The 27713-nt window shown below is 39.5% G+C and overlaps 1 protein-coding gene across 1 annotated transcript in view; it reads left to right on the forward strand.

The window, feature by feature from the left end:
* The window catches only part of DIP2A (disco interacting protein 2 homolog A), a 146562-nt gene that overhangs the window by 24594 nt on the left and 94255 nt on the right, over nucleotides 1-27713 (forward strand). The window contains exon 2 of the mRNA XM_075711195.1: nucleotides 27474-27545. Coding sequence (XP_075567310.1) covers nucleotides 27474-27545 — 72 coding nt within the window. The remainder of the gene's footprint in view (nucleotides 1-27473; nucleotides 27546-27713) is intronic.

Raw genomic sequence — 27713 nt, forward strand, 5'->3', positions numbered from 1 at the left:
TGTGCACTGTTGTGGTAGCGATCGGCACCTGTTGTTCTTCAACCCTCAGCAACCCTACAATTGAAGGGTCCTCCAAGAGACCGGGCAAGGTGGACAACTGTTTAATTTCCTCTGTCTCCAAAGCAGCTATACCAAAAGCCCACCGGTACCCTTTTGGGTCCTTGAAATACCCTCTCCTGAGGTAGTCAGTGCCAAGGATGCACGGAGCATCTGGGCCAGTCACAATGGGGTGCTTTTGCCACTCATTCCCGGTTAGGCTCACTTCAGCTTCCAGTACAGTTAGCTGTTGGGATCCCCCTGTCACTCCAGAAATACAAATGAGTTCTGCCCCTCTATAGTTTGATGGCATTAGGGTACACTGTGCACCAGTGTCCACCAGAGCCTTATACTCCTGTGGGTCTGACATTCCAGGCCATTGAATCCACACAGTCCAGTAAACCCAATTGTCCCTTTCCTCCACCTGGCTGGAGGCAGGGCCCCTCTAACACTGGTCACAGTATTCGCTGTTCACTTCCTGTAAATGTGACTCAAAAGTCCCCTGATCAAGGTCGGAAGTAAAATTAGCCCTCTTACTCTGTCTGGGGAACTGCTCACTGGAAACTGGAGCTGCAATTTTCCTGGGAGAACTGCCTTTTCTAATAGTTTTTCCTTGCAACTCATGCACCCGTGCCTCTAGGGTCGAGGTGGGTTTTCCATCCCACTTCCTCATGTCCTCTCCGTGGTCATGCATGTAGAACCACAGGGTGCCCCGTGGTGTGTATCCTCTCCGTCCTCTCTCTTGAGCATAAGGACGTTGACTCCTAATGGCTGAGACACTGGTCCGTACAGGTGGGGAGTAGGACAGATCCTCTCTGAGGTTTTGGAACTCTCGGCCTATTTTTTCAGACAGTTTTTCCACAGCCGAGACACAGGCCCATAGGGAGGAAGAGAGACTTTCTTCATATTCCCGGAGTCGTCTAGCCACTTCATCCACTGTTGGTGCCTCGTCATCTTTCCAGGCCAGTATTGCCAACGAGTTGGCATACGATGCTGGTGCACTCCGTACCACCTTCCGCCACATGGGTTGTGTGCACCTGACTTCATCTGGATCTTTGGGTAACTGCTCATCATTCAGGTCACTATAAATCACCTCCAGCACGCCTAATTCCCTCAAGTACTGGATACCCTTCTCTACGGTGGTCCATTTGCTTGGGCAGTATAAAACATCCTCCTTGAAGGGATACCTTTCCTTCACGCTTTACAGAAGTCGCCTCCAGAGGCTGAGCGGTTTTGCCCCTTTTCCAATTGCTTTGTCAATGCCCCCTTCCCTAGAAAGGGATTCCAGCTGCTTGGCTTCCTTACCTCTAAATCCAGGCTACTGGCCCCTTTATCCCAGCATCGGAGCAGCCAGGTGATGATGTGCTCGCCTGGATGACAACTGAAATCTTTTTGCATATCTCACAGCTCACTCAGGGATAGGGATCGGGTGGTTACCATCTCATTTATGGGTTCTTCCTCCTCTGGTTCTCGTGATGACCCTGGTTCATCTTCATCCCTTACTAAACAAGTTGATTTTCTTGTGTATTTTTGTTTCTGTATAGGGGCAACTGATACCAGCACGGGTTGATTCTCTGTTTTAGCCACAGTGCCTGTCACTGGGGTTGGAGTGGCTGCAGTACCTGTGGTGGGTGTTGGATTAGCCGCAGTGCCTGTAGCTGTGGTTGGAGTAGCCGCAGTGCCCATGGCTGTGGTTGGAGTAGCCACAGTGCCTGTTGTTTTGTCATCTGATCCAGAGACCCTCTCTTTCCCTTGAGGGTACTGAATAGTGTTGAACAGGGCTCTATAAGCATGGGCCAGTCCCCAGCATGTTGCAATGAGTTGTGTCTCTTTGGAGTTGCCAGGGTGACAACATGCTTTTTCCAAATACTTTACTAGTTCTTCAGGATTCTGCACTTGTTCAGGGGTGAAGTTCCAAAACACTGGAGGTGCCCACTGTCTTAGGTACTTGCCCATACGATCCCACACACCCTGCCACTCATAACTCTCCAGCCTTGGGGCAGATCTCTGGATGATATTCTTAAATTGCTTACTAACCTTTGTCAAAACCGAAACAATATTCCCAAGAAGTATCAATAGGAGTATCTTAACTGCCCAGGGATGTTCAAAATACTGAAAACTTTCTGTAGTGAGGGAGGAAGCATTACAGAAGAAGGTAGTGAAGGTGCCATTCTGTATTTCCTCCACAACAAACGTCTCCAAGGAAAAGGTATAATTGCTAACTCTCTCCATGAGGTGGTACCTGAAGTACAGTAATGACCTGTGTATAAAACCCAGATACAAAACAATGCTCAAGGTCAGGATTTTGATAAGGAACCTCCCAAGCAAAACATCCTTAATCACTACAGAGCATAGCGCAATGCACAGACCAACACCAAGCTTTAACATGCACAGCCAAGAAAAGAACATGGTACAGATCAGATGAACTAATATCATGACCGGCAACTGTTAACAGATTCCTTAATACACTCTAGTTAATCTGTTACTATCTCAAACCCTTCGTGCCCCACGTTGGGCGCCAAAAAGGACTGTCGTGGTTTAGCCCCAGCCAGCAACTAAGCACCACGCAGCTGCTCGCTCACTCCCCCCTACCCCGATGGGATGGGGGAGAGAATCGGAGGAGTAAGAGTGGGAAAAAAAAAACCACTCCTGGGTTGAGATAAGAACAGTTTAATAATTGAAATAAGGTAAAATGATAATAATATAATAATGATAATAATAATAACAATATACAAAGCAAGTTATGCACAATGCAGTTGCTCACCACCCGCCGACCGATACCCAGACAGTTCCCAAGCAGCAATCGCTGCTCCCCGGCCAACCCCCCCTCCCTCCCCCCCCAGTTTATATACTGAGCGTGACATCATATGGTATGGAATAGCCCTTTGGTCAGTTTGGATCAACTATTCTGGCCGTGCCCCCTCCCAGTTTCTTGTGTACCTGGCAGAGCATGGGAAGCTGAAAAGTCCTTGACTAGCATAAGCAGTACTTAGCAACAACTAAAAACATCAGTGTGTTATCAACATTCTTCTCCTACTAAATCCAAAACGCAGCACTATGCCTGCTATTAGGAAGAAAATTAACTCTATCCCAGCCGAAACCAGGACAACATGTCATAGTAAATTCATGACCTTGAAACTGATCAGCAGTCAAGCTGATGAACTCTGAGTCACTCCTTAAGCAGGAGCTAGAGGTCTTCCCCCCCCACCACCACTTGCCCTAGTGCAAGTGTGTTGCTGCTTGATGAGCTTGCACATCAAGAACTCACACTAGAGTTCCTCCCAGTTTGATTCCACATAGTCTCGGTTGACTTTTGGGCTACTTTACAATTTACCAAGAAGACTCCAGTAAGGTAAGGCTTAGTTTGGCTGTTGTGGGTTTGTGTGTGGTATTTTTGCTGGTTGCAACTTTGTCTTCCTCAAGCAGTTTGGTAAACTGAGAAACAATATATATTCCTGTGGTCAAATCTGAAACCATAGGTGGACATGTCAGTTTGAGCAGTAGCGCAGGAGCAGAGACAGTGTGCGCCTTTGTCCCTGTGCTCCCTTTCCAGCTACTCCTGCCTTGTTTGTGAGGTTTTGGATTACTTTTCTTGAATAATGCAGTAAACTGGTCTGTTTAAAAGGATTACTATAGTAATTGACCAATGTGATTGTGTGACAGATGAAGGAATGTGTTAAGGAAATGGGTATTTTTAAACAGGAAATGCTCTTATAAAGTGGTTAGAACAGATTATATCTGTATTTCTAGACTTTTCAAACCTGTGATGCCAGGATTAAATGTGTCAGCAACTATTACGTAAATGAGTGCAAAGTCATGGTTTTCTTCGAATTTGGTTTTTAAGATATTGGCACTGTTCTGATTTGGTTTGGTTTTATTTTTATAGGACATCAATTTATAAATTTATCAGTGCCCAAGACTGACCATTAGCAAATGAGAACCTTTCCTTCCTAACAAAAGGTGTTTTTCAGATGTTCTTCAGAATGTTTAGATGCTGCTAATGGAAAGAAAAACTTTGGGTGCTGGAAATACTTGTAACAGAGCTGTTTGCAGGAGGCAGGGGCTGCTCCAGAGGTCACAGGATGAATATCTACAAAAGGTAGCACTGTGGTTATCGCCCTTTACTTTTTCAGTGAAAGTGAATTTTTTTTTTTACCTTATTGTTAATAATAGAAGCTTGTGGCACAGCACACACTAAACTAGAGAAACGTTGCATAGTTTTCCAGCAGAAGGAGAAAGGGAACCAGAAACATATGGAATAACTTCTAACCCTGTCGATAATGTGCCTCTGAGACATGCTTGGCTTACAGGCCACAGATCTTACCAGGTCCTGGACAATATAGAGGGAGCTTCGCTTGCTCTCCTTTTTCAGCATAGGTGACCAAAAAAAAAGGACTTATGGACTAGCTGTGTAAATTCTTACTTGGAAAATGGAATAATCAACCACAATCTTGACAGCATTGTAGTAGAGGCATCAGCACAATTCCCAGTTACTGAGAGTTTCTGTCCATCTTAAGCTGTTAACTTCTGTTCATAGGGGTCCTCATATTTTGTATTTGCTTGTAGCTATGGCTCAATATTCTAATCTTGTGCTACTGTTAAGATTATAAATAATATTTTAAATAATAAAATGGCTGTGTGTAAACCCTGGTATGTATTACTTTTGCCCCAGCAAGTTGTATGGGTCTTAAACTTTGAGATAAGTCTATGTGTTACAAAATCATAGCAGTATAGTTATGATGATGAAGGTAGCTTATAGTTTGAGACGACAAAGGAAGAAGAGCAGAATGCCTAGTGAAAACCAGTACATGGTAGATAGTAGTAAGAAATAAATGAAGTCTTGTACTTTTAAAATAAGATTTGACAAATTCAGTGGCTGAGTAGGTACTTACACAACTGCTGTGTTGCTGATCCTTCTCCTCTGGCAGGACCAGTGTTGTCTGGCATGCATGCAGAGGGGAAAAAATAATTTTAAAATAATTTTTAAATAATTTTAAATACGCAAAACTTGTGCATAGCTAATATCTGACAACTTGTTCCTGTGATCATTATGTATCTTCTGTGCACTACCGCACTTCATTGCATCTTCCACTTGGCAAGCTCTTGCATCAGGGTTGCTTTGACTATTTATTTGCGTTGTTTCCTTTTGTGGTTAGGCCATTTTGGTCACTGTTGTGCTACAAACAGGTAGATTTTTCTTGACTGTGGAAGGAGCCTGTTCTTGGTTTACCCAACTCTGTTCAATGTCTTCGGCACCAGTGATAACTCACGAGTCTTGGCAGCTCTACATTTCTTTAGTGGAAGTGAACCAATAGATACCTTGTGCTTAACTTTGAGCTGTACTCTGCAGTGCTTCAGTCATGCTTGCTGTGTTGGTGCAGTTTGAGAAGCCCAATAAACTGAATCACAGGCAGTCATGCGTATGTTTAATGTTATTTTATGTTAAGAGCACATGGATATATTTTTGACTAATAAAGATCAAAGATTGTAAATGGGGTAGGTGGTATCTCTTGTAGCATGATTCAATGCATGAAGCTCAAGAGCCATTTCTCTGTCATGTTTGCAATATGGTTATGTTCTGCAGTGAAAAGTGTGATAGCAGGGTAAGCTCTTCTGGATAAGGTGGGGGATTAACAGCAGTCTTACAACTTCAGACAGACACTTTCCTTCAGAAGAGACATACCTGACAGGTATTCTGTGAGCCATTCATTCTTTCCTTGCTGTCCCCCAATAGTTTTGTTTTTTTTTTTTTTTTCATTACTGGGTATTATTTACTGAGCCCTTAACTAGTGATCATGATAAAATAGAATTGACATTGGCTAAACAATAGGTAACAAAAGGTAGCCTTGCTGTGTTAAAACAAGCAATATTTTGACAATGCAAAATAAAGAGAGGCTATGAATCGGTGTGAGGTCATTCCCTGTGGTGACTGAAGGGTACTGTTGGATAGACTGATGATTAATGAAGTATTGATGTTATCAAACTTAAGTTCATCACATGAAATAGGTTCTCAATGCCCTTTTATAAGGGAAATTCTGAACTTCAAAGCTTGAGAACTTAGTTTGCAGTTGTTGTCGCTGGATATTGTATTTAGTAGAATGACTGCAGTAAAATTGTTAACTGATGCTGTATAAAGACCATTGCCTAGTTTTGTGCTAGGAGGACAATATGACTGTTCACTGGAAAAAGAATGTTGTTGTGCATAACTGGTAGAAGTATCTTTGGCAAAATGTGGTTCAGATTATTTTAAATAGAGATATTTCTGTAAGCACAACACTTCTACATTGTGACTGGGGACGGGATGGGACATGACACCCAAAAAACTGATCATGTTGACATACTACCTTCAGATGATAAACCAGGTGGCAAAACAGTAACTTTTGCAGGTTTATGGATTTGTAGATGTTTTTAACAGTAATGAAGTAACATGCATTTAGCAGAATGAAGCTGTTAACTGTTTGATGGTAAATACAAGTGGATTGTTTTTTAAGAGTAAGGAAACTTATGTTTAAAAGAAATCCATTTACCAACATAGGAATTGGTGTTACTCCTTTGAGACTCATCTTCAGGTTTTGGACTTGTTTTTCTATATAAGTGATCTATTTGATTCCAGGCATATCCAAGCATTTTTAAATTGTTCATTAAATTGCCAGTTTGTGCAGTCTACACTTAACTGGCATGAGCATTTAAAAAAAAATCTATTGGTATGTTTACTAGAGAAAATGTTTGAAGAAATTGAAGTGGGGTTTTTTTGAGAAAACTAGGAGGCACTGTTATTCCAGTTATTTCTTGAATTGAATCATAGAATAGAATCACAGAATGGTTTGGGTTGGAAGGGACCTTTAAAGGTCATCTAGTCCAACCCCCTGCAGTGAGCAGGGACATCTTTAACTAGATCAGGATGCTCAGAGCCCCATCCAACCTGACCTTGAATGTTTCTAGGGATGGTGCCTCCACTACCTCTCTGGGCAACCTGTTCCAGTGTTTCATGATCCTCATGATAAAAAATTTCTTGCTGGTTACTTTCCAAATAGTAATTTTCTTTTCTGCAGTGTCTCAATACTTGCTCAGCATAAATTCTTTTTGCCCAGTGTCTGGCACTTGCTCTAGATTTTATCTACTGCTTTCTTTTTGTAGTGCATGGACAAAAACTGAACAGCATGCTATTCCTTTCTGACTCAATATGACAGGACAGCCGGAGATCAGCTTAAAACAGATGGCAAGCAGAGAAGTTTTCTCTGCTGGTGTTAGCTAAGAAGTTTTTATTTTACCTCTTAATCCTCCCAGGATCAGTTCCAAATAGGCTTGCTTTTTCTTTCTGAAAGATGCTTGTTGTCTTACACTAAATGTTTGCAAAATCTTAAGCAGGAAAGGACTTAGAGTGTGGAGGGGTATGTTCCCAGATGGACCTAAGTGATGCTTTCTGTTTGTGCTGTAGAAAGTTGCAGCTTTTTGCCAAATGCAGTCCTCTGCTACCCAAGGAAGATGGGATCTTGGGACACAAGGAAACCCTTCACACTGGATGGTTACTGCTTTACAAACAGCTGGGAAGACAGCATGGGAAGAACTCAGGACATTGCCATTTACACATTCACATGGAGAACCAGTGGTGCTTCTGCCAGGAGAATAGTTACCTGTGTTCAGAAAGGATGCTGAAACAAACTCTTATTAGTTCCTAACATTTCTTAGGTCCTAATTAAGAAATGTTGGCTCACCTCAGTTCTCTTAGGTTTTTCAAGGAAGTTTCTGATGTCAGGGCTTTCACATGACACTTCGTGGAGAGTCTTAAACACACGTGAATTTATTGGAGGAGGTTCTGAGCAGCAGGTCCTTTAATGACTGAGGGCTGTTGAAAGTGAGGCCGAAAAATAGAAATAAATATAGAATCTGTCACTTGACAGAAGAATGTCATGTTGATGTCTTTAAACTTTTTTTGGTGTTTCCAGTAGATTTTACTGGATCTTGATGCCATGTTAAGAATGTTACTGATACCCAGATTCTGCAGGAAGGAACTTCACTGGTAGCTTTTGTAGTGAATTATATTCTTTCTTACAACAAAGTAAGTAACAACAGGACCTTAAGGAAAATGTGCATGCAGAATATTGACTTTGAAATTACTTCTTTTTTTCTTTCCTAGCTGCAATGAATTGTATAGTTTTTCAATGATGTTGCTCATGGCTGACATGAGTAATCAGCATTTATTGATTTCAGTCTTTCTTCTTCTGGGAGGAAGGTTACAATAATGTTGCTTTCTAGAATATTGGGGGGAGGGACCCTTAGCAACTGTAAAAGCTTTAGAATTTTAAACTCTTTAAATATCTTTCATAATTTGGGAACTAAAATTAATTTCTAAATTTATGAGTAAATCAGTTTAGCTGTTGAAAGAACACTTGAGTATCTAATAGAAATATATGAGGCTTTGAAATTACCCACTTGTGCCAGTTTTTGCCTGTTTTAAGTCCAGGTTTATGGGTTAAGTCATACACACTGAAAAAGTTGACAAGATAATTATGGAAAACTACGATGCCTTTGTTCCTGAGAGAAGCTAAAAAGGGATCATCTCATTTCTGAAGCACAGGAGTATTTAGCCACAGAACTGTAGAGACTATAGGTTTATTGGGATTCAGTTGTTTTCATACACACCAAGGCACTTACTAAGAAAACACATGCAAAAATCAGAAAAGCTTTGCAGATTGGGGATATTGGAAAGTTTAAAATTGCAGAATTTCAGCTGAAAGATTGAGCTGTTAATAATGGTATACCAAGATAATTTTCTTGGGAAAGGAGCTGCATTTCCAAAAGAGGAATCTTCTACAAATATGTGTATGTAGTAGTATAAAGATCACACTAAACAGATTTTTCAGGAGTAAAAAATCTAAATACTGACTAACCTTCTCTCTGGAAAGCAGTCCAACACAATTTTCTCATATTGATTTAAATCTGTCACACTAATGGATAATGGAGAAGTTCATAGGAACTCAGGACACAGGTTTTTACAGCTCTCTTACCAGACCTCTGGAGGGTCTAGATTTTCCCGGAGTAAAAAGCAAAATGCTCTCATGAATTAATAAAAGTCATGGTAGATAAGTGGATAACAGCTCTGGTGGAATTTTTTTTTTCCCCCTCATATTAAGACCGGAAAGAGAAGAGTGTGGAACTTGAGAACCCTAACCAAGTTAGATGAATGAGCAAGGCAAGTGAAACTTGGCATTTGTACAGCTCATGTCAGCAGCTTCTACCTATTAGATTAACGGGAATTTAATTGATTTAAAATTCCACAGCTGTTTATAAAATGCAGTAAGGCCATTAAAGTGTCTTCCAATCATCAGCCAAAATGATGGGACTAATTATAGCCATCTGAAATCCTTAACTCTAAGAGTATCTGTATTTTTTGTATTGGCAATCTAGGGACTTCTTTATTCCAGTCTAAAATAATGTAGAGCCCTGAAACATTTGTCTGTTGTGAACAGAAATGGCTTTGTCTTACGAATGTTTAAACCAATTATTCAAACAATTTAAACATGATTTGGGGTGTCAATTTAAAAATGCTAGTGCATTTCATTTGTTATCTCAGAAATCTTTAAAGTCTTGGTGGTAATTGAAATAGTCCCCATCATAAGAGGTGGTGTTGATTCATAACTGTGTATTATGCAGTGACTGTTATATTGAACTACAGATTCATAACTTTCAGTCAGAAAAATCCGTTTTTGGCATTTGTATATGGCTATGCCCCAGTCCTTTCTGGTAACGATAAAAAGTAAATCTTCGTTGCATAGCTTTGTAGTGCTTTCCTGAAAAAGCTGTATTCAGACTTCATTGGTCACTTAAGAAATGAAAAACCCCAAAATCCTTTTGATAAGCACTTCTGCAAAACAGGTTGGTTTGTTTGTTTAAATAAGTGAACTTCTGTGCAGGAAACAGAGTTCAAATAGCCTGCTAAGTAAGCTTAGATGGAGCAAGTACTGTGACATGAAATGGAGTGGATGTCATCTACCTTACGTTGCCCTCTCCCTTGCACTGCTGTTCATATCCCTCCCCCATCTTCTGCGATCCCCATCCATGAGCTCTTACATTGCCTGAGAGCCCATTTGCTTTTACTTTGAAGGAAAAAGCAAGCAGCCCTTTAGCACAATCCTCTGACATTTTAATCTTTGTTCTGAAACTTACAGGTTTGCTAAAGTGGGTCTATACATTAAGTAGTTTAATGTGCTACTGTTAAACAATCTTGTAATCAGCTGAAAAAGTGTTTCTGTAACACAGGATTTGGAAGAGTAATGTTGGCAGTGCCTTAGATTTGCCAAGGCTTTTGGAGGTAAATGTCAAAATCTATTGCTTTGAATTAGGACAATTTCACTGCTAATGAGTTTCCCATGTAGAAAGTTTCATGTTCCAATCTCTTCAGTTTAAGTGCCAAGAGACTGAGTAAAAACCAACTTATCATTAGATAGCTTTTTTTCTGCAGGTATCTGGAAACTACTTGAGTATAGGTTATACAAGGTGAAATCAGATCCAGGTGTTATCTTTGAAGATAACCACTTCTGTGCAAGCACTGCTATTCCTTGTTTGTTTCCTTTTTGTTTGTTTGTTTGTTTCCTTTTTTGTTTGTTTGTTTCCTTTTTTGTTGTCCTGCTTTCTGTATTGCATCCATTCCCAGACATTCAACAGGTTGTTGCTGCTTTTTTTGTTTCCTTTTTTCTTGTCCTGCTTTCTGTATTGCATCCGTTCCCAGACATTCAACAGGTTGTTGCTGCTTCATTGTGTTCTGAACACCAACGAGAAGCAATGCTGGGGATCTTGGTGGGACTTTTGAAATAAATCCACACTCAGACTAAATGTGAATTTATGATCAGGTGGCTTTTCATACCATAACGTATCTGAATGAGACCATTCTGAGTATAAACAAATACAAATTTTCTGGTTTGGGATGGAAAAGTTTGAACACATGGTGCCAGCCTAGTAACTCCTTCAAGTACCCCCAATCTGTACCCCCAACCGTGAACTTCCTGTTCATGTGCTCTTGCATTCTGAAGCCTGTTCTATCTTGGCAAAAGAATTAAAAAACAAAACACAAACCTATTCAATATTCTGTTCATTGAACAATGTCTCTTCAGTGCACTGGATGAGTCAGAGGTCTTGTTGAAAAATAAATGTGGTCATGTAGATTTTCCCAGTATTTGCACACAAGGGACTATGTTGGATTGAATGGACAAGCTTAAGTCTGATATTTTTGAACTCCCATATTTGTCCTTGTAACTTTAATGTTTGTCTAAACTTGCATTTTGGGCAGTCAGACTTCATATGTTAGTACTGGGTAGCATTGCATATGGTCAGGTTTTTTGTAGTAGGCTTCACTGTTATGGCATCAAATATGTGAACTTTAGAAAGCTCATAGATGAGTACTGTTTTAAAGGAATTGCTTGCAATCTATTTTAATAAAGAGGTTACAAGTGATCAGTAATCACTTAATAGTGATCACTGTTACGGAGCTGTGGGGAAAGCTGGTAGTAATGGAAAAGCTTGAGGAAAACGTAACTGTTTGCTATTAAGCTGAAGAACTGTGGTTTTTCACCAGTGGCTGAGGACAGCACCCTTGCTACTTGGTATTTCCTATTGTGCTCTGAGCTGCTGGATGCTATACTGTATGCTAACTGTGGGACTTAAACAGACCTTTCTATGAGCCAGTTCAGCTCATTCACTTGAAAGAAAACTAATTCTCCCCACCCATCCCATATTGTTTCCTCAAAATGTTGTTTCCTCAGTTAATCTCACTCAGGTTTTGGAGGGGTCTGAGTGCTGGAGCTGGTGCAGAGTTGTGGCAGAAGCAGTTGTTTGGAGCACAGCGACAGAGGGCAGGTCTGTCTCTTCCCAGCTGCAATCCTGCCTTGTGCAGCCACACCCTTTGCTTACTTACCAAGGTGAAAATAGTTATGCTGCCGCACCCCTCCTCAGCCACCCTCTTAATGAACTGAAACAATTTTCAGCACATTTAAATGTCCTTTCAAAAAACACTTGCATTAATAACAGCACCAAACATGCACACCAAATTTGAAATAATCTCTAGATAAAGCTGTATGGACATGGGCAAAATGCAAAAGAAGATTGAGAGACCACACGTATGAGAGAAGAAAAAAGGTAAACCTCTTGAATGAGTTGCCTGGCTTTGACACTCATGGCTGTTCTAGTACAGTTACATTTTCTGTGTACTTTATTGGTATTTCCTTGTACAGAGATGTCAAAAGTGAAAATGAGGACCCAGTTACCCTGTAAGAAGATCTAACAGCTTGCTGGTGCCAAAAACAAGAGAGCTGTTTCAGTTTGTTAACTGAACAGAAAACTTACCTGGCACAAAGTGAATGGGTCTGGCTGTTTGTTACCTTGCAAGGTTGGTGATTTAATTGAGCATACTTTGTGATCATGTGAGCTCTACAGCTGCTATATGGGAGGGTGTAATGGTCGGGAGTTATAAGCGCAGCTACATTTTTCAGCAGCAGTAACCTATTAAATTAGCCTAGATGTGTTGCATGACCAGACTTGGAGAAATTAATCAAATTAATCTGTTTTCTTTAATCCTATTTTTTAATCCTATTTCCCTTAGTATCCTTTGGCCTTGGCTTGGGAACTTACCTACTAACCTGTCCTCTTCTGTTATGTACCTGCTGACTTTGAGGATCTTCATCTGCCTGTTGCTGCTGTTGAAACTGCAAGTGTATCTTGAGGGAAGGTCTATGATCTTTTGAGACACGATTTTGTAATGCAGACATTGCACTGGTCTCCTTCTGCTGATCAACAGCAGGTGAATGCTCTTCTCTTTCTGACCTGAAGCCAGATTTTCTTTGTATAAGCTTTGAATTGGTGGCTCAGCAGGAAGAAAGCATTGTGGTTTGGAAAAACAAGATCTGACAATAGAGAGAATTGTCTAAGTAGTCATTCTTTCCAGCCCAATTTGGAAAGAACTGTTTCCCAGACTCAGGAAAGTAAGAAAATGGCCACCAAGAAATCAGAGCCTTAATTTGACAGGTTGTAATAGCTAGAGCAATTTTATTTTGCATAACTGGAGGCAGGTGGGATAATAGTGTTAAGAACCCTAGAAGAATGGATGAGGAGGTATTCTCTCTAGTTAAAAATGTCATTCCCAGGTTCAGAGCACAGAAACGTCAAAAAATGATCAAAATGTGACTCATTGAGACTGAAAGAAGTGTGACTATATCAGGGACAAAGGAATCCAAGAAATATTGGAGCATAATCATATCAAAATCCCACATTTCTCAACTAATTTGGGAAATGCAGAAGTACTTAAAAGAGTTCCCTGTTGGTCGTAGGGAAGGGATAGAAGATGCTGTATGCCTTTTTTCAGCTGTAATTGAGAATGTAAGCCTTGTCCACTGGAGTGAGAAAACTTTAAATCAGCAACTGAGGGCAGTTTGTATACAAGAACCCTTGAAGAAGGGGGGAAGATGGTAGTGGAGAAGATCTTTGAACTGTTGGTGTCCCTTATCTCCACAAAGAGATTATCCAGAAAATGGAGCCAGGTGCTTCAGAGTGGTGCATGCAGGGAGAATGAGAGGCAATGGACTTAAAATGAAGCAGGAGAGATCTGGCTGGATATAAGGAGAAGGGTTAAGATTGGCCTTTTCACTATGAGGGCGATCAGAATTCCTAGAGGGGCTGTGCAATCTCTATCCTGATTTTCAAGATCCAACTGGGTAAACGCTGAGCAACCCAGCTGGACCTCTTAATTTTCCTGCTTTTAGCAGGACATTGGACTAGACACCTCCTAGCTAATGGCCTGTGTGTCAATAATAAAAAGTTACATGTCTGGTTTTGCTTAGGTATGGGTAGAAGGTCTTCTAAGCTTAGCAGTGTGCTCTTGTCTTAATGATCAAATCCCTAATTTGGGGGTAGTTCTTATTAAATTCAATACAAGTTTGTTTTGTTAATCTTCGAAATACCAAGGTGTATGAGCAGGTCACCAGTCAACTCCAGTGCTTAAATATGCTGTGTTTGTGTGAGTTGGTAACTCTTGAATAGCAAACACAAGATTACGGCAGAATAAATTTTTTTGATAGATGAAATTAACTTGAACTTTGGGGGTGTTTTACTTTTCTAGATTAGTCTTTTAGCTGCCATTCACATTCCAACCAAATGGAGGCTGAGTCTGACCTGTTAATTTGAGCAGATATATAAAATGTGTGAATACTTAGAGAAAGTAATTATTTGCTAGGTTCCCTGTGAAGTCAATAACTTCTTCCTAGAAGGAGCAATGCTTTCAAAGTTTGCAATGCGAAAAATTTTCAAAGTGATACTGCTGATGTAGTTCTTGATGACAGTCACTTAGATATATGAGGGTTTTGGTGGAGTGTGGGAGTAACAGAGAAAAGAAAGAAGAAACTCTTGCATGGGCTTAAGTAGACTATAATCAGGAAACAAAGAGAACCATGCCAGTTTATTGTGGGTTTTTTCCCCCCAGTTTTGATTTCCTGGCTGACTGAGTTGCCAGTCCATTCTTTACTCTTCCTGTGGGTTTTTTTTTTGGGGGGGGGGGAGGTTGCAATTCAGCGCACTCATCTGCAGCTTCTAAAAGGCGATTAGATTCCAGTGAACATGTTTCTCTAATAACAAAATAGCTCAAATCAAAGAAAAAACACAGAATGGTTCACTTGAATCAGACTTTGCACACCATGTGAGTAGCAAATGTTTGTTCAGGCATAGCCAAGTAGTTGGTCGGGTTGATGACGTAAATTGCCTGAAGTCTCAGTGTTCTTTGGTGTCATTCTGAAGTCTATGCATTAGTAGATTTGAATTATAAAATAAAGGTAAAAACCCTTTCAGTTTTATTAATGCAAATGCTGTTGTTAAATATAAATACAAATATAATAATAAGTATAAATACAAATATAAATACATGTTGTTAAATTAAATAACAATGTTACCAGAGTAGTTAAAATAAAAATCAGTTGCATGCTGGAATAAAAACCAGGAGAAATTGGCCGACCTGCTCTTCGTATTACATTTACAAAATTACCAAGTAAGTGTTAGGTGTCAGTCAGTCCTAAATAAGGAAGTAGGTCTTTGCTCAATAACTAAGATGGAATTTAGCAGCTAAGCCCATGGCAGTGCTTCAAAATATGTTAGGGTACAATGGTGGCTAAAAAAACCCTGATTGGGCCTATTTATTCCAAGAAAGTCCTCAGTGCTGTTTGTGGAGGATTGCTGACCCCTTGTGTTGGCTCTCCTGGTCACTTCTAAGTCAACTGTCTGAAAGCAAATTTGGCAGGAAAAAGTTCTTTTAGCAGGTGGTGTGTTCAGTGTATGCTACGGTTTGAGTAGTGATCCAGTCCTACTCAGTGGCTTATCCACAGTTGTAGATTTTAAAATTATTTCAGAAATGAAAGAAACAGACTTCTGAAAAGACAAGACAAAAGGTGTGTATAGTTCAGTAACTAGTAAATATGAATCAGGAACCAAATAAAGTTTTAGTCTAAGCTTTTTTCTCAGTTTCTGAATATTCAGTTTTCCATACAAAAGGATGTTACATAGAGCACGGTCAATTTGACAACAGACGTATTTTGATAATGCTACATGGGTTTAATAGATTCAGCAATGTTATTTCTCCTCCCTAACTGATGGTGGCACTCATCAGAAAGGAGATTTACTGCTGTAGCAGTGCTTCTAGATTACCTTCTACAAGTCTCTGAACCTCTTTTACATCATTGTTACATTGGTAATGGTATTCTACTGCACTGCAAGAGAGTATTTTTCAGATATATTGCAGCCTTTGATTGTGGGTATCACTGTATGTGAAATTCTGGAAACATGGTATTTTTTTGTTTTGTTACTGGAGTTGTTCCACTTTTTCTCCCTAACATACGTTGTCTTCTTTTTAGCAGCCAATTAAAAAAAAGTTCAGCATGTTCAATACTAAATGTAATAAAAATAATGCGTTTCACTAATTCGGTTTTAACAAACCTACTTTACAGAAAATACTGCTAGTTAGCCATGGCCTCAGCAACAACATGGTGGCAGTGTGTTAACGTTCAACGTCAAACAGGGTGCTAGTAGTGGGCTTGAGCATCTAAGACTACAGACACTGCATGCGGCTTTCCTTTGGTTCTTTCTAACAAGGTAAATGAGGAAAAAGCACAGTTGGCAGAAATAACATTTTGTTCTTGCTGTTCAGGGAGAGGTCCAGTTAATCAGAAAATAGATGTCTGAATGTTTTTGTAAAGAAGATTTGTCAAGTTAAGAATATGAAAAAATGTGGAAAGAAATCAGCATCTTCCTTTTGAAGAACTAATTTTCCTAGCATCGGTAGCAAACTGGTGGCTTCTGTCTGGTCATTAAGTAGGAATGTCTGAGCTGAGCAGATGGGGAGGCATGCGGGAGTGAAGCAGTCCACTTATACATAACCAGCACCGATGGGAGGCTGGGGTGGGATGGTCTTGGTCTTTGATAATGGCCTTCTATGCAGAAAATTGGCATGAGATGATCGGTTTAATTTTTGTGAGCACTCACAGTTGCTGACTTTGAACAGATATATGGCAGGTGCTGTGTAAGAAGCTTGACTGGTAAAGCACTGCTCCTGTGTGTGAGTAATCAAGAAAGGCCTTTTACAAGCTGTGTTCTTGCACTTTTTAAGTTGCCCATTCAGGAAAACACTTTGTTTCCTGATCATTTATAGGCTCCTAACCTCAGCTAGGCACTTAATAAGTAATGTTGAAACTAGAAATAAATATGAGTAAGTTTAGGCATCATAGGGACCTATGCTGGGGCTTCCCAAGCTTGTAAACACTGAAGTGTTCTGGTTGTAATAGGGATTGATGGGGTTTTTTTCTCCTGCCATAAGAGGTTGTTTGTGTGCACCAGCTGGCTTGCCTTTCTGCATGCTTCTGTGAATAATTCAGCTGGTTTCTTTTTTTTTTTTCCCCTCCAGTTTTTCAGTGTAGTTTATCATTTTGTAGTTCAGCGAGGAACTCTGAATCACTTAACCTGTTTCTTCATGATCACATGAGATGGTTCGTGTGGATCCAATATAAAGTCTTCTAGTGAGGTCTAATTTCCTAGAAAAGTTACATTGTATTGTGTTATTTTGTAGCTTTACCATGGATACTGATGAAGATTTTTCTTAATATATACTGCCTTTTTATTTTAAAAAGTCAAAGTGTCTGAATTCATAGTAAAACTTGGCTCAGTAACCACACTCACCCTGCCCCAAATCAACTTTAAATCTCTTTTGTCCTTTCCTCTAAAAGTATGGGTTGGCAATGCATGTGAGGGTGTGATAATAATGTGTCAGGAAACTAATCAAACCTGAAACTGAGACCTAGAAATCCATTGAAAATGTTTCATAGTTTACAAATTGAAATAACTTGAGTTTTGCATGGTCGAGGTATTGCAGGTTATGTGACTTCTCTTTGTATGTTTTGAATGTACTCTGTGAATTTTGAATAGTGTTCTGTGGTTTATTTGTTTTGGGACTGTCTGGTAGGTTTTTAAACGATTTTCATGGTCTAATGAGTTGGATCTTCCTGTAGTTACGGATTTCTGAATCAGGCTGCTGCAGTCTTTAGTACTGTGCATTGTGCCTAACAGCATCTTTGCTGTGATCTGTTGGGCTTTGTGGTTGCTACCAAAGTATGAATTTATATTGCTATTCACTAGTTGCTTTTTGCAACTAGTAAATATGAAATGTTCAGTTACTTGTAAAACATCTGCAGCTGATGTAACTTCTTGAGTATTAGTGAAGAGAACAAAAAAAGCCCGCTGTCACTGGCATCCAAAAAGCGCACCATAAAAATAAAGCTTCATACAAGATGTAGAAGTTTAATAGTCTGAAATATCTTCATCTTGTTCATGAATCACTGTGCCTTATGTATTGAGTGTGTGGAGGATGTGAAAAGAAAAAAAAAGGCTTCTGGATCAGAAAATTAAATGGTGCATATATTTTTACACACACATTCTTCAAGGCGAGGGGTGACTTCATGATATAAGGCATTTATTACCAAGTTAAATATGAATTTTGTTTTGTGATTGGTTGTCTTAGCTGAATTATACAGAGAAATTTCTATCTAGCCAATAATTTTCTTCTCTTCACAGCATTATTGGAAAGGAATGTGTATTAAAGTTGTTGCAAAAAGTATTCTAGAAAGTTTTGGTGTTTTTTTTTCCTTAAGATCCCCCATTTCTATATCTGTTTGTTTCTGTATTTGCATATTTGGGGGCAGTTTTCAGGGAGTCTTTTGTGATAACCACTGAATAGAGTTTGGTCTGAGACTGCTCCTCATCGTTATGGCAGTAGAAATTGCCAGTGCAATTGAGTGAAGGGAAGTGTCTTTGTACCTAGAAGCAAAGCATCTTCCTCCTCCCTCTCCACTGCATGCTTTAGGTTAAAATGACTTGGTTCAGACAATTATTTCTGGCCTAATTCATTATAATAGCTGATTATTACATGGCAGGCATAATTATTCTACTTTTGTATTGTATCCCTGATGCATCTAGGAAGTGACAGGCAAAAAGTATGAATATTCTCATCTCTGCAGTACACTGAGATTTTGGTTATTTTGAAATACCACTTGCTTAATAGTGTTTAAAAAAGGGACACATTGTATGCGTAGAACATCCGTTCAAAAGCTTTTCATTTCTGTATTTTACCAAAATAATTTTCAACTGTGTCAGAAAATATTTTTAGCTCAAATTTTAAAATATACTGTTCGTTGATCTGCCCAACCATTTGTAGTATATATTTTTTTTTTTCCAACTTCTTTTGTTGGCTTTTGTGGAAAGCAGACGCTACGTTCCCTATGTAGCAGATGATTTCCACCACTCCCCTCCATCTATATAGCTTTCCTCAGCTTGTTAAAGGGGATGTCGACCTCATGATTTACATAATAATGAGATGTGAAAGCTCTGTTTGATAAATTTTTTTTATAACCTCTGGGTGAAGATTCTAATCAACTTTACAAACCATATCAGTTGAGTGTTTCAAAAACAGTTTTTGCACTTAAAAACGTCTGATGTTTGGGGGTATTATATTTTGAGGCTTGTATCTGCCGTGGAAATACAAACCATAATTTAAAACGAGCTTAATGAAGATGGTTCTTCATTTGTCCTCCTGGTGCAATAGTAGATAAGAGTATGTTTCACTGAAAGGAAACAACTTATCTAAAACAGGACTAGTTTTTAAATAATTGTAAGAGCAGGAGCCAGGGTCAGACTGGTACAAATGCGTCTGTATAGCTGGCATCTGTCAATCTGTTTCTGTATTCTACAGAGAGCCCTAATGGGATAGAAGGGATGTGGTAGAGTTTGAGCTTTTCATGTCTCCCTGTGGAGTGAGCTTAAGGATTTACTGAAGCAGTATAAGAACAATTCATTAATTGGGCTAACTGAGCCTGGAAACTTGCCAGGTTGCTTTTGTGATTCAATTATTTAACCTTCTTTTATACTGTCAAGTGCTGATTCCTGGCAGATGAAGCAAATAGTGGCTTAAAGCCAGGCAGCTCAATATTTAAAAAGGAGCAGCTCTCTCATCTTTCAATGTATGTGCACAATTTACAAGTGTGGATATGTGCAGAACAGAATAACCTGGAATGCGTAGACTTTTCTCATCCAGAAGAGATCATCTCAGTGCTTCTTTATAGCTGTGATTGCAAAGCATGAGTTTTATAGAAGAGCAAACAATTGGAAATAGATGTGCTGTTAAGGTCACTCTTAACCAAAAAAAAAAACCAAACCCCAAACCACTGAGTTTAGCAGTATAACTAATCTGTGTACAGTCACTTATTTCAATATAAAGTACAGTAATGATGGAAATACAGCTTGTAATACAATTTTAGGAAAAGAATTAAAGGTTAAGATTGAAATGGGAAAAATACAAGTAGCTAAAAATGTAGAACCAAGACTAATTAATACACAGTTGTGAGATGTCCTGCTGGTTTAGCAACATGCTGTTGATTAATAATTCAGCTGTTAGGGAAAGAATCCAGTGGTAAACTTCTGTTTTGCCCAGGAAAAAATGGTGATTCCTCAGCTGGCAGAAAAAGAAAAAAAAACCACCGTGTTTTACAGAAGAGCTGTGTTGATGTGGATCCAGTTTGGAACCAGTTTGTTTAATAAGTGCACCGATCTCCAGATAGGGGTAAGTGACAGTTATGGAAGAATTCCTTTTTTTTTTCCCAAAAAACACTTTGATTATCAGATTTAAACAGCACAGACCTACCAGAGACCATATCTTGGGGATGGCAGCAAGTGTTGGGTTCTGCGTAGTTTCGAGGTCCAAACCCTTTCTTTAATTGCAAGTAATGATTTTCATCTTCTAGTTCCTTTATCACCTGCTGATCAGTTCGGCTTTTGCCTGATTTATACAAAAGAGTGTGGTATCTGGGAGAAGAATGTGTAGAAGGTAACCAAAGCTTGTAATGGGCACTAGTAGCAGGTTTGGGAGAGTTGTTCTGCTTTTTAGATTTAAGTGGTGATTAAAAGTTGAGAGTTAGTAAGAATGACTGTGAGCTGTCACTTGGCAGAATCTGTTGATGGCGCACTTGTATGTGGCCCACCTTGAAGCTCATGGACATACATATGGAGAAAATATGTCCCTAAACCACTTCCAATTTTCTTAAGAGTATTTAATTTCTGCAGGTTTCTCTTAATCTTCCCCCTTTCTTTCCAATATTTCTACAGTTTCTCTTTAAGGATTTGTATTTTGATCTTTGGTTCATCTTGAGGGACTTTCCTCAAGATCATATTTCAACCCTGAACTACCTGCAACTGTCAGATTCCATGTTCATATGAGACACATCTGCAGCCTTGGAAGGGAACATGTCTTTCCAAATGTTTGCTAGATCAAGCCTTTAAGTGTATTTAAACAGTGAGTGTCTGCTGTATGATGATCTTCTGGAAAAGTCCGCAAAACTTTACGTGGATAATAAAGTTTTGGTGGTGGTTTCCTCCCCTGCCCCTGCCAGTAAAACTTCAGTCAACTTTGTCAGCTCTGCCCTTTAATCCCAGTGAGGACCGTGACCACCCAATGTCTCTCGCTTTCCCTCCTTTGCTGGATAGCGTGGCACTTCATGCCCGTGTGGCAAGTACTCCTGCATATGAGATCATAATCTTATCATTCTGGGGTTAGTCCTCTCATCCACAAGTTTAGCAATCCCAGAGTGAAGGCTTAATAGAACATTTCTTCTTCACTGCTGTTGGTGCAGTGGGCTTGGCTACATGGGGGCTCATCCATCAACCTCTTTATCAGGGGTTGCAATTGTGCTGGTTTAACATTCTTGGAAAGAAAATGCTAGACTTTGGAAACACCCTCATAATATTTGATTTTGAGACATTAATTTCAATTACGTGGCAACCTTGGGGGACATTTTGATGACTTGGTCTTTGTTTTGGTATCAGGTCTTAACAGGAGAATAGCTGTTTGGTACATAACTGACCTTTTCTTTTTACCAGCTTTTGAATGCCACAGCACGAAAATGCCCTGTGATGCACGGCCCTGCCCGCTGAGGGAGTTCAGTACCCAGGAAAACTCCTCTTCCTCTTCCTCAAGGCCCTGTTTGTGACTGCTGGTTTAGACATAAATATAACCATCCTGCTGTATTTCAGCACTGCATCCTATTCTTTCTCAGGGTATCAGCAACCAGTACTGGCTACCAGGGTGCTGTAACAAATTACGTACTTTGGAGTTTGAGAGCTGAGTAACAAGGGATGTGTGACATTGCTTGAGATGTATCATATATGACTGAGAGTATAGATCTGACTTACGGTGATGACTCAGTGTTCATTTTGGGAATTACATGTGGCTACTGCTGTGGGTCTCTCCCTTGATGAACAGCTTTATCCTACTGTTATGCTCTCTACATTTGCAGTCTTTTACGTGTTGATTACTATTAGCAAGGGCTTTCTGAAGCCTGCTGATCTACTGTAAATGCATCTTGCTGAAAAGATAAATGTTGTGTTCCTAGGAGTGGGATATTTTTTTTCAGTCTGCTTACTGCAGTTCTCAGAGCTATGTTTGAGAGAACAGCATCCTTGAGATTTTGTAATAGGGATTGTTCAGATGGTTTCGTCATCCTTATTACAGGCTAGATGCACTAATTACTAGGAATTACTTGCCTGTGTTGGTTTCAAGCCTTTGAGTAGTAAGCATCCTTAAGGAACTTTTGCCCTGTTGATGATAAGTTTGATGATAAGTATGATTTCTCATTGGCACTGTCTGAGGCTGCGTCAAGAATGCTTAAGCTTGCAATGCACATGCATGCTATGACTTGGAAGCTCATGATCTCTGCAGTCTTCATGCTCAAATAGCCGTAGTTTCAGAGCTTTGCCGTGTTAGCATGGGAGACGAACCATCCATTGATGGTTATGTTGTCATCAGCCTTTGTATTGGTGAGGTCTCTTTTCTTTTCCTGTGTGCTTCCATTATCAGCAATTTCCTTGGGTCTGGTTGGCACATTATTTGCTCTGGAGGACAGATAACATGAGAAACGGAGCCATTTTTCTGCTGTGGCTGCATGATTTAACGTTCCTTAGCACTATCTTTCGATTCCTCACCTGTTAACACCAAGTGTCATGAGCTTTCCTTATTGTTGACTCTCATCATGGTTCTTAGAAATGCCTTGATTATTTTTGCTTCCACAGTGGACAAAAATCACAGATGTCAGCTTAGTTATTTCTTTCACAACTTTTTTTTGTTGTTTCTGACTTTCAAGTAAGTCAAAATCATGTAGGATGATTCAAAATAAAGCTTGGCAAGTTGTTTCACTTAACAAAAATACTTACCAACATGTCTGAGAGGTACAATTAGAAATGATGACTGCTGAATTGATTCTTCCCACTCCACCAACCCTTCAAATACAGTGACAGCCTGTCCCCAGAAACACTGTGGAGATTTGCTATAGATTTTTCCACAGGTGACTTCTGAGATATATTTTAGACTGGCGACTTGCCTGCCTTTTCGCACCATCTAAGAACCACCTCTTCAGGCAGAAGCAAATATTAACACCCTTGACTTTTACTTTATACTGAAAGAACAGGCAAAATTTTCTGCAGTGATTTGTCAATAGCTGATATACCTGAGATTGTGGTTGTGCTCACCAGTAGCCAAACAGTGGAATACTTAAAGGTTTCATCTTCAGATCTAATACATCTTATTCTTGTTTAATGCACAGTCATCTTGTTTAGAAATGTCTCTGTTCTCAGCCTCTGCAAATTGGTGGTCTGGAGCCATGTCCTTATCGTTAGCAAGTACTAGGCTCTCACAGAGCCATCCTCAGCTGTATGGTAGCACAGCCATCTTGCGGAGAGCGTTTACATGATGGACTCTTGAGACCTATTGCCAGCACAGTGTGGTGCATGGTTTCTTATGGCTGCTCCCAGTGAGAATTTAAGTGCAAAATACTGATTAAGGACTGGAGAAATCACTCACTTCATAGCACGCTCACCTTTCCATGAGCTGTTCAGTGTCTGTCTGTATCTTGCTCATCTTCCCTTCTCCATCAGAAGCCTTCAAGGACTCCTCTCTGCAGGGATACAAAGCTACAAAGGAGCTGGAACAGCACTGGATGTGCTCTGCCCTGTACGTTAATGCACTGAAGAGAAGAGGCTGCTGCATTTGTGAGTGTCCTTTTCTGGTGGTGATCAAGGAAATAAAGTTCCTGTTAGGTATGCTGTATTTATTTATGAACTCCATTGCTCAAATATGCCCAATTCCTAGTTAAAAAACCCAGCTCTTTCTAAGCATTGTTGTCCAATGGGTAGAGCTACCATAAAATACTTGAGATTACAAAGTCAGGATTTTGCAGTGTGAGGATTTTGTGATGCAATGAGACATGGCAGCTGTATCTAGGCAGTAAAGCATGTGCTTGTTTCCTATTCTTGTTGTTTCTGAAAAGCATTGGAGCCCTTACTCAGTGTTCACTACCTACTTTTCAGAACTGAAAATAAGCTAGTTGAAATTTTTGGACCCAGCAAGTGGATAGCCAAAGAAAAATACTTCATGAAAACCCATAAAAATGCTGGTAATTTTTATTTACTTAATTTGGCATTAGGAGTCTGTTGGCTATAGTGCTAACATTCTGAAATAAAAACATGCCTGGGTAGATTTGGGGTAACTGCATGACAGATTATTTGCACACTAATTAAGAAAATAATTTTTATAGATCATTTTGAGAAATGCCAGCACTTTCATCTCTGTCCAGATTAACTTTCTTGGAGCCTCTGACATATTGTAAAATATGTCAGATATTCCAGGCAGAGAACTAACAGTTCAGCCCAGTGTCTAGCTTTATCCAGGCTTCCCAGCTGTTTTGTTGAGACTGAGGAACCTCATATTGGTTTTGTGTAATCTAATAACTAGGGAGAAAGTGAGGCTAAATGACAGCAGCTGTGGCCCTGGCATACCAGATGTGGCTAAGCAGCTCTTTTTGGAAGAGGTGAGGGATCACAAAGAACCCCAAATGATGGGTTAATCCCACTGAAGCTTTGTGGGTGAGGGGGTGGGGAGCAATTGTCAGGAGGAATCCACCCCCAAGCTTTTGAGAAAGGAACAAAGAAAAATCTTTGCTAGGCAGTGAAGTCTGACTTGCCAGTGGGGCTGCAAAAGTCGACAGAGGTGCTTTTGACTTTGGACTTTTCTTAACCTGATTCAAGGAAAATTCTTCAAGTCAGCATTCCAGTAAAATCAAAGAATTTCCAAATGAGGTGAGAAGCCAAAGTTTGAGATATTCTGGTTTAAATGAGACTTTCTTTTCAACCCTGTCTTTTGATTTGCTGCTTCTATGGCACACCTCTTCAATTGGGTGATACCTGGCAAGGTAGCTGATCTGCAAAGAGATTTGATTTAAGGATTACTTGAACCATTTATGGAGCTGTGAAAATTACTGTCCTTGCTGAAGTTATGGTACAGCAAATTTGTGTTACATACAGGATTTGTCACTTAAAGAATTTGCTGAGATTGCTTTAGTCTTCCAAATTGCCTGTAGTTTAAGATAAACCTGTTCTTCCTGCTGGTGCTTCTTGACTGTTTTGGGGTTTTTTGCGGGGGGTGGGGTGTTCCCCTCTGTAACTGAAAATGATGCATCTTTTTTGGTATCCTTTTCCTTCTTTGTAGAAATGACTTACTAAAGAGTGTAATTTGTCATTTTGATCAGCTGTTCCCAGGCACACAAATCTGCTTAGGCATTTGTGGGTTTTGTTTTGTTTTGATTTCATTCCTGTTTTGATATAATTATATAATGCACACATATCTCTATATAAAAAGATCATATTTCTATATATTTCTTCTGCTAATAAATTTTCTGATCAAAAAAATTGATAATCAAAATATTTCTGTCTTGTGTCCAAATTTTATATGAAATATTTACACAGGTTTATGAGTAAAAACTGACAGATTCTGTTTGGTTGTCGTTTGAAATACCTGCGATGATTGAAGCACTCCAGGATTTGAATTTTTTTCTTATCTGTTTTGAACAGTATCTTCAAGCTCTCATGGCTTGTTTTGGCATACTATCAGTAACTTTAAATGATGCATATCCACTTAATTGCAGGGGCATGGTAGAATGAAGTGACTTTATTTCTGTTTGCAGTGTCCTCTGATGTAGGAGGGAGGTGGATGTTTGAGGAAATGTGTTCAGAGCACATACTTCTATGGACAATATTAAATAAAAAACCAAACCCAACCCTTATGTACTAAGACAAATACCTGAGAAGCATTCTAAAATACAGAGTAAGAACTTTTCTGCATAACATCTGAGGGAAAGGCGTTCTTGCTTCTGCATACCCAAGCCATGCCACTCATCTGGATGAATTAAAAATTAGTGTTACTAGTAACGTGTAATCTTATATATAGTTTTATAACCTCATTTCCAAAGGGAATGAATCCCATGTAAATCATGCTCTGTGTTTCTCTGGATTGCCCTCATAATTCTTGATTCTGCTGGTTGCTTGCAGAAAACTTTGGTAAGGATAAAGACAGATACCCAGCAAAGTCCCAGGTCTGGAAGATGATGTCAGCTCTTACTGCACACCTGACTACTGAGGTCAGAGACACCTCAGAAATAGGATGGTGTAGTATTCTTGGAGTTCTGTCAAATGCAACACCTAAATCCATTCACGCAATAAGCATGTTACTCCTCTTATGGTTTCCAGACATTAAGTTTTGATTCTTTGTGTGAATAGGATGGAGAAAAAGTTTCAGGTTTGGTAGAAAGCAAACAGCCAGAGGTAGGCTGATTTACTTAATCCATACATATGTAATTCATGCCCCCCCCACCCCGTAGTTTGCTTTGATATGCTCTTTCACCAATATGTTGCTGGAAGAATGGGCTTGAAGCAAAGATCTAAATGTAAAATTTTACTTTTGTGTCCTAATTAAAGTCAATTATCCTAATTAAAGATAATTATCTGCCTACATTTCTAAAATTCACCTTCTACTTGAGTATGTTTTCAAAAATATCATCAGATATTTTTAATTCTTTAATCTTGGTTATATTTCATGCTGTTGTGATGCATTTGCCAAGTATGGAGGGATAAAAGTCCACTTTGTTATGCTGCATAATACTGCGTAGTATCTTACCGTCTAAGCAAGTGTGAATTTTGGGAGCTGGGAGTGGTTTTAAGTTATTTGAGATCACCGTTTTCATGTCTGTGATGAGATCTAGAAAAGGAACAAAGCTTGTAAAATTTTGGTAGTGTTTGGATTTTTTTTATTTTTGTACTAGGCTTGCTGCTGGTTTTGCATGAAGCCACCTTGTTCTGTTGGTAGAATCAGGGAAGTACAGATTCTGAAAATGTCTCAAAAACTTACTTTGGATTTCTATAGAAGTTTTCTTTTTATTCTAGTCTGCATGAAAAGACTTCATGTTTTACCAGTGGAGCCTGCAATATAGGTTTAAAACAGGATATCAGATGACAACTGTGAATAAGTCTAGTGCTAGAAGGAGATTATCACCTCCTAGAATTTGAAAACAGAGACTGATGTGCAGGACAGTGCGAAGTGGACAACATGGTCTAGAGTTTGAAGGGCACTACAAAGGTGTGCTAGAGGATATTCTCTTAAGCCCTGGTATATTGAGCATTTCTGATGCCCCAGAAGGGTGCAGAGCCAGGCTTGTCAGCTTCGTTGGCTTCTGCTACTCTGCAAATCTTTTGTGTTGTGTCCTGCATTGTGGTAAATATCTCCAGAACCAAGTTCAACACGGGTGCTGCAGACAGAAACACTATTACTGTGTTGTATACCTCCAAGACACTCATTTTCATATGTGCACAGATAATGCTGCGTCGGTGGTATGTATATGGCCATGAATTTCTCTGACATGCCCAGGTCTTTGTTGCTAGTGAGACTGATTCAAAGTTAGTGAGTTTAATCATAGGTATCACAAAAATGAGAAGACTTATTTAAAAACTGTTCAAAACAATACGAATTTATTTATTTGTTTCTTTAGGAGACATCACTCAGAAAGGATATGAAAAGAAAAGAGCCAAGCTGTTAGCACGGTATATACCACTAATTCAAGGTAAGAGACTGCACATAAGTTACACCTTGTGCGCTAAATACGTGAATATATGTAATGGAAAAGTTCTCACTAAATAGAATAGATGAATTAATAGTGTTTGATTGACATGGCATCTAACCAGTAGTGGAAAATCATAGAATCATAGAATTGTTTAGGTTGGAAAAGACC

This window comes from Pelecanus crispus, chromosome 5, assembly GCF_030463565.1.
Source record: "Pelecanus crispus isolate bPelCri1 chromosome 5, bPelCri1.pri, whole genome shotgun sequence".
Classification (NCBI taxonomy): Eukaryota; Metazoa; Chordata; class Aves; order Pelecaniformes; family Pelecanidae; genus Pelecanus; species Pelecanus crispus.